The following is a 14,282-nucleotide window of genomic DNA, read 5'->3' as shown; positions in this document are numbered from 1 at the left end:
CCCACCCCCAGTGTTAGTTTGTTCAGGAGGCCGACAATGAATAAGATATGAATGCTGGAAATATGCCCCACGCACTCGGCACCACTGGGTGGTGCCACTACAGCTCCATTCTGAAAGTGGCAAATGATAGTCCTAGGGCCCCTCTACCTTGCCCCAGTAATCATTAGATGAACACTTCAAGGATAAGGCGTATAATAGCTGGCCTTTTCCCGTTTCCCAATGTGCAATGATCAAAAACATCAAAGTTCAGGTTAGCTAACTGGACCCTTCCGGTCCCCAGGACCCTGCAGAAATCTGTCAAGGGATACCCCCTAGGGCCCCCTACCCACCCCCAGTTTTAGTTTGTTCAGGAGGCCGACAATGAATTAAATATGAATGCTGGAAATATGCCCCACGCACTTGGCACCACCAAGTGGTGCCACTACAGCCCCATTCTGAAAGTGGGAAATGATAGCCCTAGGGCCCCTCTACCTTGCCCCAGTAATCATTTGATGAACACTTCAAGGATAAGGCGTGTAATAGCTTATCTTTAATGGCGTTTTTGGGATAAAATGCAAAACAGCCAAAGTTCAGAGTAGATAACTGGCCCTTTTCGGTCCCTGGGACTTTTTGAAACGTTGACAAGGGATTTTCCCTAAGACTCTAAACTTAATCACCAATAATTGATGACAAATGATTGGTTGAAATATGACCCATACACTTGGCACCACCTGGTGGTACCAATAAAGCCCCTTCTGATAGCAGGAAATAATCATCCTTTAGCTAGTAATTTTGATCACTTTATAAATCATGGGTATTATACCTGCCCGTTATATAAAAAATGCTTTTGGAACCACTTGGTGGCACCACCACCACTTATTACTGATAGTAGTAATTTACAGTCTTATAGATTCATTAAGTTGTCCCAGTAATAATTTTCGAAATATACTTCAACCTAGTTTATACTTGTGCCATATTTCTGTTTACAATCGTTATATATTAATCAAATTAAAGGTTAGCTTATTGGCCCTGTCATTATCTTGAGGTCCCTGAAGGAGCTGAAAAGGGATTCTTTTTGAAGGCGTTAACCATTTCCTAGTGCTTGTTTGTTCAATTGGATAAAAATTATAAAGTAATTTATTTCTTATTTTTCGGTTTTAAAAAAGAAAAAAAATTGTTCAGGTGAGCCTTACTGCCTCTGAGTATCTGATTTATTATGTAATTAATTGTTGCATTAATTTTCTAATCATTAACCATTAATTATCTAAAATAACGTATTAAAAACAGTACTGTGTCTGAGTACTCTCAGTTCTTTGATGAATTTCCTTATTGGCTGCTAGCTTCTACGCGCTTAGTGGCTGCTGTTATTGGCTGCTAGCTTCAGCCTGGTGGCTACTTTCTGGGGTTTACAATAGATATTTATAAAGACATTCGTATCAGCTAATGTGACCAATATTCTTTAAGACCTTCATATTAATATTGTTCATGAATGCAAATACCTGATTTTTTTTTTTACGAAGGAGCGTACATGTATATTGATTTTGAATTTCTGGGGATTGCGTAATTCTAAAAAAAAAATCAATTAAATTTCAAAGGTTAAATAAACAAAGGATGCTTGGTATCAAAATATTGTTTCAAATCAGTAGAATTGAATGCTGTTAACGACATCCGAGTAAATACATGTAAACAAGGAAGGCTTATATACCAACTTTGTTCATCTGTACTTTAATTTCAAACACGACAGGATTTGTAATTAATTAAATTAATAATTTCTATATACTTTGGAAACTAACATCAAATATTTTAATACTCTTTCCTCGAGCTCTTTTCTGCAGTTTCCTTGAAATGTTATGTGGGTCCGAGGTGTAATTTGAGCTTTACAGCGATTCTCTACTTTGTGTGAGGGGGGGGGGGGGTCTTTCTACCCTTGGGTTAAGGTCAAAGGTTAAGGTCGATTTCAAGTTCATAGGTCAAGGTCATTTTGGTAAATAGCTAATATTAACATTTTATTCAGATTACTAGTGACCTTGACCTAAGTATCAAGGTCAAGGGTAAAAAGATCTGCTTCAGTATGTTACATGTTTTTACATTTATAAGTTCTTAATTCTGCATGAACATCAAAAGACTTAAGTATACTGTCGTTTAACGCATTGTGTGTGCGCGCATGTGCATGACGTCCTTGCATTTACTTTTGATGGTAGAATAATGTAGGCATTCATTATATCTATTCATATTCGAAATTTCACCCTTTATTATTGAGAACTAAGAAAGTTATAGGCATTTAAACTTTTAGCCAATCAGATTGCAGCTAACGTGCATGTGCTTGCGTTCATGATTATTCTTATATATCATGCTGTAGATCTTCATAATGTATCACTATTTTCAAAATTTTAAAGGATTTTGTCAGAAAACAAAAAAGATATAAAGACTTTTGTTTCAACCAATCGGAACGAAGCGCACGTTCATGCGCGTGAGATCTTGCTGTTTTGACCATGTCATCATGTCTATACTACTATTATATCCTTATATTATGAGTTTCAAAGCATTTCATCAAAAATTTAAAAGGTTACGGCTATATCTATCATTTTGGTCATTTCACGCGTTACACGTGCGCGCACATGCACGCACGTGCGCGCAAAATGACCTTCGTTCCGCACATCTACATAACATACCTAGTGACCCTAAAAAGGTTTCACCTAGATCGGATGAGTAGTTTACGAGAACACTCGCGGACAAAAAAAGTACCGGAGAAGAAAATTCAGAAAAAAAGTAAAAACAATATGTTCCCAAACTTCGTTTGGGGAACATAATAATAATAAGAAACAGAGTAAAAACAATATGTTCCCCAACTTCGTTTGGGGAACATAATAAATGCAAGCAAAATAAAAAAAAAATCTTACCTTTTCCTAAGTTGTCAAAATGTGCATGGTAATAATTAACTGCTTTACTTTTTATCACTGCCTTATAAAGGCCAACTATCTACTTTCGGTTTGGTTTTATTTACAAATGGCGTCTCGGTCTGGGGATCCAGAGACGTACGTAGTAGACTATTATATGTCTCTGAGCAAACCTAACGTATATGTACCTTCTCGGGAGAGCATTGTAACTTTATAGAATACACAGTTTTAAATGGTAATGTAAATTAGATGTATTTTTATTAATTCGATTCATATTTATAATCTATTTTAAAGTTGGTGTAAGACACATTTATAAGCAAGCTGCATGTATAATAATGAATTAATGACACATAAATACACTTGCTAAATAAGTGTATCAAATGTGTCCGTAAAAATTGTACTTATTGATAAATAAACGTGTATAGACACTTCTATTTGATTCAGGTTAACATGTCAATGAAAGGTAGAACGATAAAAGCCATCTTGAATGAAGCGAAAAAAGGGACCAGTGCTGATTCATCTCGAATAGGAAGAGCTGAAGCCATATTAACCCAGCTTAAGAAGGACGCTGACTGGCTGCAGGCAAACAATTCACCTCTTGTAAGTACTATTCAAGTCAGAGAATAAGACTGAGTGCACTTTTTCATAAATTTGATTTTTTTTATTTTGTCCTTCAGAAAATACCCAAATGAATACATATGATTTCAACATTATACACATCTATAAACAGAGAACAAAAATGTATTCTTTCTTTATTGTTTTTTTTACAGGACATATTGTTATATATTTCATGAATAAGAGCAACTGCTAAGTTTTAAGAGTGTTTCCAACTACATACCGCTCATGTAGTTTTAAAAATTGTTTTGAATATATATTTCAACAGTACACAAAAATCAAGAGTGATATAGATAGAAAGACTTCATATTCAAGGCCAGAGGTAACCAAAGACTCAGATGATCTGTGCAGATTTTTGGCAACTCAAAAAAGTGCAGACAGTAACGTATGGAAAAATTATGTCTTCTTATTGGAATGTCGAAATCATAAAAGAGAATCGTCTGCTACCAAGGTAAGGTTATTTTGTCCAAAGGTGTTAATTGAATTGAAATTTTTAAATTCTCTTTGCTTTTATATATGATTAATCATTGAATTGTTTATTATTTCATGGAGCATTTCCGTTTACCCCTGCACTGTTTCTTTGAAAAAATATTATGCTTTTTGGATTCAGTAAAGGTATAAAGTATGATAATTCAAAATTTATACATTAGAACCAAGATGACCATTGATAGAGAAAAAGCATGAATTACTTAATTTCCTCATATAATAACTAAAAATCTATCATTAAAAGCAAATATTGTAAATATATAGAATAACAAAACTGTTATGAAGTCTGGAAATCAAAGAAAACCATCAACAAACGCTGGTAAGGTATGTATTTTTTTCTTTTGAAATATATTACCTTGATATTTTATGTCTTGTTTTCGAATGCATGAAATTGAGTTCCATTTATTCCCTGGCAAATTAAAAATTCTTTCGTGAATTTTTTTCAAGGTCTCTCTGTGTGTCTAAGGGTGTGTGGGTGTGGGTGGGTTTTTTTTTTTTGGGGGGGGGGGGGGGTTGTTTTTTTATTTTTTTTAGTTTGCTTTCTTCCAAATTAGTATTCTTTACAGGATTTAATTAAGATTGAACAATACTTTTTTTCTTTGCATTTTACATTTAATTTATTTAATAATTGCAATCTTCTGCTACATTCGCTACACTGTACATGTGCATTGAAAAAAAACGAAATCAATCATTTACAGCTATCAACGACAAGCCCCATCCAAGGACAATCAAGAATATCCAGTTTCCAATCACCAAATACGGTATATAAAATTAAAAATGGAACACATTGTGACTGGTTATCTGCAAACCTATTTTGATTAAAAATAGATTTGACTCCACATACAAGTACCCACATACAAGTACTCAGAATGTGGTGTAAAAGATCCGTCGAGTTTTTCATTAATAATTTCTATATAATGTATAGACACTATATCTTCCAAAAATATGTTACGGTTTTTGTAGTATAGTGGTAGTGCATTTGCTTCGTAATCAAAACGCCTGGGTTCAATTCCAGGTACGTCAAACGTATGACGTAAGCATAGGTACTTAAAACTGTTCCTTCCCAAGCACCCGCCATAAGATGTAAAAGTCAATAGCCTTTGGTTATGAGATTGAAATGGTACATGTATGTTGTTTTACGTTCCATTCGAGAATATTTCACTCACATAGAGACGTCACCATATACCGATAAAGGGCTTCAAATTTTGACCCTTACTCGGCACTTACTGCCATGAAGACTGTGAGTGATCTTTATCATGCCAACACCCACCCTGACAACAGTCACGGTAAGTCAGTTTGAAAAAACCCTCGCTCCGTATTCGGAATGTTTTGATATGGAATCTCGGCTGTGAATGACCAATGACGATAAATAATGAGTTGCAACTGTTCCTTCGCCATGTGCTCGGCATGTTGAAGTGATAGTTGCTGGTTCTTCGGATTAGACCTTAAAAACTGAGTCCCCATGTCACGGTAGACGTTGGCACGATAAAGATCTCTCACTGCTCAATGGCCGTGTACATGTAAGTGCTAAGTAGAGGTCAAAACTTGGAATCCCTTCACCGGTATTTGGTGATGTCTGTATGTGAATTAAATATTCTCGAATGAGGCGTAAAACAACATACAATCTCAATTTCATAACTTTTACATCTTATTTCGGGTGCTTGGGAAGAAACATTCAATACCTATGCTTACGTCTTATGTTTGACACGGTGCAGTTAACTAGAATCGAACCCAGGCATCTTGATCACGAAACGAACGCCTTACCACTACCTACCGTAACATTTTTGGAAGACATTTATTACAATTAAATTTGTTGAGAATTTCCATTTAGAGACAAAGCCCTAGCCAAAGTTATGCTTATAATAAGGGATCAAGACAAAATGTTAGGAGTCAGACAATCGAGAATGGTGAGGTACAACAACAAAAACCACCGTCCACCAATGAGATCCTAAACAACAAATTAATGGAAGAAAATGAAAAGCTAAAGGAATCTGTAAACCAACAAAAGCAACAAATTGAGGAACTGACAACAAGGTATTAAACATCCTTCAAAGATTTAGGGAAAAGTTAAAAGGACATATTATTTCTTATGATTTTTAAACTTATATTGTATTTGGTTGTTAAGATACTCTTTTATTTGGCTTTTAAATGGCATTATTTTTCTGCAGATTGAGCAGATATGCCAGTCAGCAATTAACGCAAGGAAACCCAAATATAGCTGACCTAAGTGATAAGAATAGGCCAACTAAAATTGGAGAAAAGTTTGCCTTAGTGTATGATGACCAATGGTCAGAAGCCTTTGAAGCATTAAAAGTAGGAGGAAAGACAGAAGAGACTGTAGTCACAGAGCTAGCTAATTTAGTCCGGGTACGATTACTTTCTAATACTTATTTGCTCGCAGCAGTGCTAAAATGAGAAGCACACGATGATTGAGAAAATGAAAGTTACAAGAAATATTCAATTCTTGTGTTGTGATCTTTGTGTGAGAGATTCAGGCACTCGGGGATCATTATGGCCATTGTTCACTTATTGTCTTTGTAGGAAGAAATTTATTTTCACAAGAACTATAAGACTATATATCTCTTACAACCAAATAGTCACATATCTAAAAGTTCGAATAAAATAATTTTTAATGGTCTAGAAAGAATCTAGTGGAACGTGATGCTTTTAAATGTAACATCCATTCTAAACATAATTTCTAGTTCCGGTATTATTCTGGGTACTGGATAATCTCTTTTTTGGACATGCATTTGCTTACGCGGATAGGCAAAATAATAACCACTTCTCTCAAGAAAAGAGGTGTTGGATACCACAGGTGACACACACACTTACTTATTATTTTTGCATTTTGTTTTTTAGGAACAATTTTGAACTGGATGTGGAATACAGAATAAAATACTTCTTAATATTGTAGGAATGCTACAAATTTTCTGATGAGACTAAAGATAAAATGAGAAACGAGTTGATGAAAAGAACAGCCGAGGTGATCAGAAACCCGTTGCAAGTAGGTCCTATGTATAGCTTTTAAAGTAACTTAAATTAATTAAAAAATATTATTCTAAAAGTACATGTATATGTATAATACAGATAAATATCTTTTTTTTGCTAAACTAAAGTTGCGTCTACGGTATGTAAAATTTGGTTTTAACCTTTCAGTCATCACTGTCGATTACAGAAGAACCGAAAGATGTCCAATTAACAGGGTCAAATGCTATTTTTAATGACCTTTTGAAAAAAAATGGAGAACAGTCAGTCAAATGCCTTAAAATGGTAAATATACTGGATACATTGTATACATGCATGCGTGTCTTTTAGTAGATAAAACAATTTTGTTTACAAATAATAGAACTCAGTAAAACAGATAACATAAGCAATTATATTTTTAACATATATTTTTTACAAACTTTCCCTATATTTTCTTTTTTCCCACCAATTCCAAGCGTTTTTGATAAAATGAACAAATTAAGGCTTACAAAGCTCGACTTTTACTTACTTATCTAGGCGTTCAGAAAACAAAAGGAGAGCTACACACGTGATAAAAGACTTACTGATTATCTGGACATTCTGGTAGAACTCACGTGGAACATGGTCCTACAGGATCCGCCGATGGCCCTAAATTTTGCAAAAAACGGAGACAAGATCGACGAGAAATCATTCAAACACTATAGCAAGAAAGGCAATGTTGTGCTCCTTTGTGTATGGCCGGCTTTACATCTGTATAATGGTGGACCAATTGTGTCAAAAGGCTTTACTCTTCCTCAGTAATAGGCTACCAGTAATACAATGTGTACAAACTTCGTGAAGTACATGTAAAAACTGGACCATATTTCCCCCTCCTTTCATACTGATATGAATTCAATTCGTTTTGGCTTTTTGATGCCAGAGAAAAATCATATTTTCTGATTGTTTTTTTTGTTGTTGTTGTCATTATAAGTACTTTAAAAGCAAATAATTAATATGTGCGTACAAGTATTTAACATTTTTAAGTACAAATATCTGAAAATCAACAAGGATATTGATTATTTTTTTTTATATTTTCATATTATTTTATTTGCAAGTCAAATATTTCAAGGAGATATTTCCGTCCGAGTGATTCATCTCTTGACTCCAGAATGTGTTCAATCCAACAGAATTTGAATTGTACTCAGTGTGATTTTTTAAAGTGCAAGAATAGTTTAAACTTTACATATTAAGTTTTCGTCAGTAAATATATTATTGTTCGTTGTATCGTGTTTGTTTTAACCACTCCTTTATTATAAATAAATTAATTTTACTGCATTGTTCTTGTAATTACAATGTTTTAGTAATCTATGAAAGTTATATTTAATTCTTTAAGATGTAGAAAAAAATAAAGTGTGTAATACTGAAGGCAATTTCACTGGTTATACTAGTATCTTTATATATGTAATCTTTTTAAATACAAAAATGCTCATTTATAAGTTTTTTTAATACAAAAATGCAAATTTAAATTTGATTAATATTTTGATTCGACGTCTGCCTGTCTTTGAACAGATATCTGTTATTAGTTTCCCTCCTTATTTTCCTCAAATGGTGTGGCAAAGTCACCCAATACGGCGTATATTTTCCTGAAGCAATCTGATCTATTTTCAAATTTTCTAGGGATATCAGAAAGCAGTTTTCGTATTGATTGAAAGAAGACAAAATGGATAGTCTGTAAACGTGTACACTTGCTTATTTGAAAACCATTTAAAGATTTGAATAGTAGCTGGTTGTGATATATTGAAATGATATAGAAGCTTCGTTATTTGTTTGTTGAATGTGATTTTAATTTTGTTTTAGAACTTCTCCTTTAAGTGGCATATAACTCAGTGAGGATTATTCTGTACAAAATGAAGTGACACTTTACTGTAAACCAGTTGATAAATCTATTTTGAACTCATTATAATCAAAATGTCTGTTCAGTAACAATTTAAACGCCATTGTGATATCAACTTGTGTACTTTACTTTATCCTTAATGTTATCTCTAGAGATAACGCGATACAATATAATATGAAAGTACGATAATAATTTAACATGGCGGGTAGAGAACAGGTAAGTATATATATATGGGTGAGATTGTTTTTTTGTTTATTTTAAATCACATAATACCTATTATGAATATGCATCCATTTAAATCATATAATACTTAGTTTGCGTAAAAGATTAATTTCTAAAACATTTATCAAATAATTGTAATCAAGTGGTATCAAGAAACAGTATAACGAATAATCGACTCGAGATTTTTGATCATGGGTACAACATTAAATTTTATAATCCTTTATTATAATTTTCTCAATATTATTTGGTATACTAGTATTGAAAAAATCGACTCGATTTTTTTTTATTTCTTGATGAAAGTGGTCTGTCCAGACAATTGCTGAGGTTTTCAAGAGATTTGGGAAACATATCGACGCGGAGCACCATAACAAAGCGTATAAAAAGTACAAAATACTTTGTGATCATGCGAATTACCTGGCAAAGAGAGATTTTGAAACGGTAATTAAAGAAATTATATGATATTATAATATTATAATATATGGTATGAAATTATGATATTATTGCACTGTTTTTTATCATTTATTTTGAAAAAATAGTATTAAAGTGTATGTAGAGTAAATTTCATATAATGGTATATGCAATTTAGATTCTTGTTTAAAAATATTTTCATGACAGCATGAGTATCTCAAATCCTTTTACGAAGAAAATGACGAAAATTACCCAGCATGCCTCAGTGATGATCAAAAGCAAGCATGCCTTCCTTTATATGACTTCTTGTGTAGTGCAGGGACAATGTTCGATTTGACCAAAGTTTGGCCGACCTATGTTTTTCTAGTGGAAGTGTATAATAAACAAAAAAAATCTTCAAAAACATCGGTATGGCGAAAGGAAATCATAACATATTTCTGTTAATTTATTTTTTTTTCAATCTCCAATACGAGAAAAAAAGATTGATAACTTCATTTCTTTATTTTTTTTTCCTCAAGGATCCTCATATTAAACAAGCAGACAATTTTATTCCCCATGTTTTGCAAAATATGAAATCTTGTATGGATTCAGAAACATGGAAAGCTGCAGAAGCCGAGTACTTAGATCTCCTTCAGAGACAAGAACAAATGAGACGTGATCCAGATTTGGTAAGCCTAATCATGATATCATGTAATCAAGTTATGATAATTCTTAATAATTGAGGTCGATACAAAAGTTTTTTCTACTGTGTGCCACTCTTTCAGCAATTTACAACTGCATAATGACTTTAGACATGAATGTGACTGTTAACATTTATTAAGAACTTAATTGTCAATTTAGACATTTGAATCGGATAAACAAAAAAAAATGAAAAGAAATTGTTGTTTCAATACGTGTTTTAGGCAAGAGAGAAAGAGCTTTGGGTTTTAAATGGTGATGTAGCTGCTCAGAAATTTCTTGATAATATTGAATACATGGATAGGGCTCTGTATGTAACAATAAAGGAAGCAGTGCAGAGGAATTTACAGGGAAGTCAGGCTACCTGGTGCCAGTATGGGTCTCTTCTCCATTCATCGGAGCTCCTTAGCCGGAGTGAAGAACAAAAGGTAAGCATCTTAATGACATTGTTTCTATTCTCTGTTTATTAAGAGATTTATTTGCTTTGTTCTGAAGTCAGCGAGAGTGTGCATGGTTCAATGAAATCAAGTTATATTTTCCGCTACAGAGCCGACGATATGAAAATGAAATGGATGAGTTACGCGAGAAATGTGAACAGCTGAGAATGCAAAATGAATTAAAATCAAAAGAAATCGAGGAGCTTTCAACGAGGTTATCTCAATTTATACGTATATATGTAGCTTTAAGATCATACAATAATAGTCAATATATAGATTCAGAATATAGACTGAAAAAAAATAATCATACATAGTATAAATCCCCGTATGTCCATTTAGGCTAAGCCAAGTTGCCAGTCAGAGAGTGGCAACAGGTAATCCCAATCATACTGACCTCAGTGATTCCAATCGCCCCACTAAAATTGGGGAAAGATTTTCTGAGTTATATGACAACGAATGGACCCAGTTATTTGAAAGTTTACAGTCGGAGCTAGAAGATGAAAAGGAAAGAATAACAAAACTGTGTAACTGTATTCAAGTGGGTACCATTAGTCTGTCTCAGTTCTTATGTGTTTTTGCGTGTTTGTTTTTTGCAAGTTATTTTTCATGTAGCATATATTTTAGGATGTTGTTTCATGAAGATAACTTTTCTTTTGCTAGATGGCATACCGCTTTTGTAAAGAGAAAAGCGTAAAACAGCTTGAAGACTTACAAACATGGACAACAAAGATTATGTCATATTGCCAAGACCAGAGAGATGTATGTACGTTCAATGATTCAACAAAACATCTTAGAGTAAAAAGATTAAAGTCGTTTTTAAGAATTACAACATATTGTACCATTATAATGATATGTACGTTTTGAAGGAGACCAGCGAACACAGAGATGTCATTGAAATGAAGAAAGATGCTGTTTATCACTTGTTAGAACTAAGGAAGCAGTTTTGTTCAATGTCTCTTCCTAGTATTTACCAGGTAAATTCAATCGATTTTATACTGATAACTAGAGGCGGTGGAAGAGAACTTACAGCATACACTGTAACAAGACTGTTACCTCTCCATTTCTGTTTTGCAGATGTTTAAGGAATCCTATACATTTTTAGAAACAACCGACAATGCCATTTCAAAAGACATTGAAGCATATCTGAAAGCTTGCGTAGAAATATGTTGGTTTATGTGTGTGCAGGACCCACCAATGGTTCTGATTATTCCAGAAAAAGGAGAAACCATAGATACAAAATTGTTTAAGGTGTACAAGACTTCTGGAGACACAGTTGACACATGTGTGTGGCCTGCACTTCAAATAAATGAAAATGGAAGTGTTGTGTGCAAAGGCCATGTTTTACCCCAAAAGTAAAAGAAATAAGTCAACTGTGAATTCTTCTATTGAAATATACCAAAAAGATTAAATTATTCGAAAAATTTTATATACATTGTATACTTTTGTGTAATATTGTGTATATTGTTTACTGATAGAGCGACGTAACTTAAATGAATTAAATGATATTATAATCTTTATTTATTTATTTTTTTTGACAATTTCCTTTACATGTAACATTCAGTTTTCCAATAGGGCATTACGATTACGTCTTTTTGATGTATATAACCCTCAATCATACCAATATACGCGAATTTTAGTGAGCAGGCAGACTCGCGTAATTATACGCAGTAATAAATTTGTCGCGAAAAAATTTACAGTACTTAATGGAATTACATGTAGTACAGATGTCCAATAAAGATTGATAAAGAGAGTCCATTCAAAGCGGGGTTTAGAATGATCAATTATGTGATCATTGTTCTTTTAAAACTTAGCGATTTGTATGTTTAATAACTTTTTTTTAAAGAGAGCAAAATAAATTTATTTGTTGTTCAAAGTCCCTCGCGAGAAATTGTATGGAACTAAGAAAATAGACGTGTATTTGTAATAGGTACTCCGGTCTCCTCAAATGTAATTTTCATATTTTTCCTCCCCGCTCCTTTCTTCCATCTCATGCGAATCATATTATATTTCCTCTTTTCAAACTTAACACTTAAAACATACAAAAATACTATTAAATTTGATGTGTTTTTTTTTATTTACATATACCAATGTATCCTGAGAAATGGACTGCATTACACATTGTTACATTCATCTTCTCTCTTATTTATCAATAATCAGGCTAAGAGTTATCGTTATTTAAAATACTTAGGAACGACAAATCTGAAGTCAAACAACATTTGGAAAATTCGTTTGTTTCAGATGCAAAAGTGAGAGAAAAAATCAAAAGATCATTTAACACAATTAAAAGTAAGTATTGCTGTTCAAACAATCGGCAATATTATTCTAAATTTGGTGCACTTATGCAAATGAAACACTGATATTATTCTATTTACCCTTCTACTTTCAGTTTGATCAAACACATTTTAAATTTTTATTGAATTTTCATTCAATGAATTTCTTCGTCATATTTTACTTAAAACCTAAGAGTCATCAATATAATTATCTAGAATTGAAAAAAAGATGGTAAAACGTCTTTTTTAAAACCATGCTTTTAAAGTGTAATATTCTGGTATAAAAAGCTTATTTATGCAATGTAATGCTATACAGGTACCTATTTAAATAACCCCTCTTTGAAACATGTACGTACTTGTATGTGCGACGATGAGTGTGTAAAAACTTGTGTATTTATGTATTTACTACAAAAGATATTCTGCGATTTTTAAGAAAAATCATCTTGATTTAAACTGTAATTAGATTTCCTTTTTTCTTTATAAACATCACACTTATTTCAGATTATTTATAGATACATTGTACATTTAAATGTAGAGAAGGTCTACACTGTTAAAATTTCAACTTTATATGGTCCCTGATTTGCTCTTCCGATAAAATGGTTTTATAAGACGTACATGTATTCTTTTTCTATAATTGTGAATCAACTTGACATGTCTAAATATGTCTGCAAGTGAAGGCAAAAGAACAAAGGCGAAGGTTAGTATAGTTTGCCTGAGTTAAAACATTTTTTTTGGTTCACGATATTTTAATCTCGATCTTGACTGAGTTACAGGATGGAAATAAGAATATAGTCTTATCAAACGAGATTTGTTGATGATATCAAACACTTCCTGCTTCAGTTTTGCAATTTTATGTACTGATGTATATTACCTCCACTTTCACTTTGAAACCTTCAATTTTCACTTGAAAAAAATTATATTTAAAGCACAGGGTTGAATCGTTATCCATTAACATCATTTTGAGTCATGCCTTTGTGTTTTCGGCTTTTGAATAGTATTGGTTTAATTTCAGGCCAAAACTATCAGTAGAGCACTGGAATTCTGCAGTGGATGTGTAAGTGCAACTACTCTAAAAGAAGCCAGGAACCACTATTCCTTCCTCTCTGATTTAGCCAAAAATTTAAGAATATCTGTTAAAGAACAAGTAAGTACATTATATATTGAAAGATATAAATTGTGTGTGTATGTACATATGTATTAAACTGTGCACGATACCGTTCCAGAGATGCATTATGATATGTATTTTAACTTTTCAGTTGAAGATACAAACAAAAGACACTAGATTCCGTTATTTGACAGATGATGATAAGAGGCTTGGTGGGGCATTGTTTGACACCCTCTATAAAGTAGGAGACAGGGTCGATCTTACGGATGTTTGGCCTAATTACCTTTTCCTCATTGAAGTTTATAAACGGCATCAAGGGATCTCTAGCACTGTATGTGAAATTCATCT

The 14,282-nt window shown here is 33.0% G+C and overlaps 2 protein-coding genes and 1 long non-coding RNA gene across 4 annotated transcripts; all 3 read left to right on the top strand.

Annotated features, from left to right (window-relative positions):
- Positions 1–3,320: 3,320 nt before the first annotated feature.
- Positions 3,321–8,169, top strand: LOC134239217 (uncharacterized). Of its 2 annotated transcripts, XM_062721383.1 has the most exons (9): positions 3,321–3,476; positions 3,760–3,942; positions 4,242–4,301; positions 4,676–4,738; positions 5,809–6,011; positions 6,146–6,344; positions 6,892–6,981; positions 7,134–7,247; positions 7,479–8,169. In XM_062721383.1, exons 1-9 carry the CDS (start codon positions 3,327–3,329, stop codon positions 7,740–7,742), a joined length of 1,326 nt encoding a protein of 441 aa, XP_062577367.1. In that variant the 5' UTR covers positions 3,321–3,326; the 3' UTR covers positions 7,743–8,169. The 2 variants fall into 2 exon arrangements, with proteins under 2 accessions (XP_062577367.1, XP_062577368.1); XM_062721384.1 differs by lacking the exon at positions 4,242–4,301.
- Positions 8,170–9,012: 843 nt separating this feature from the next.
- On the top strand, positions 9,013–11,954 carry LOC134239219 (uncharacterized). The gene is made up of 10 exons (XM_062721386.1): positions 9,013–9,030; positions 9,349–9,474; positions 9,652–9,852; positions 9,963–10,112; positions 10,347–10,550; positions 10,670–10,773; positions 10,899–11,097; positions 11,220–11,318; positions 11,426–11,533; positions 11,634–11,954. The coding sequence occupies exons 1-10, from the start codon at positions 9,013–9,015 to the stop codon at positions 11,913–11,915; spliced, it is 1,491 nt and encodes a 496-aa protein (XP_062577370.1). The 3' UTR covers positions 11,916–11,954.
- Positions 11,955–12,740: 786 nt separating this feature from the next.
- LOC134239216 (uncharacterized) lies at positions 12,741–14,268 on the top strand. Its single transcript, XR_009986174.1, has 3 exons — positions 12,741–12,845; positions 13,842–13,973; positions 14,086–14,268. It is a non-coding gene; the product is annotated as an uncharacterized LOC134239216 (long non-coding RNA).
- The last annotated feature ends 14 nt before the right edge of the window (positions 14,269–14,282 follow it).

The sequence above is a fragment of the Saccostrea cucullata genome, unplaced genomic scaffold (genome assembly GCF_032062105.1).
Source record: "Saccostrea cucullata isolate Sc308-1 unplaced genomic scaffold, CSIRO_AGI_Scuc_v1 ctg3373, whole genome shotgun sequence".
Classification (NCBI taxonomy): Eukaryota; Metazoa; Mollusca; class Bivalvia; order Ostreida; family Ostreidae; genus Saccostrea; species Saccostrea cuccullata.
The sequence above is the reverse complement of the archived record's forward strand: the minus strand, read 5'-3'. Positions and strand labels throughout refer to the sequence as shown.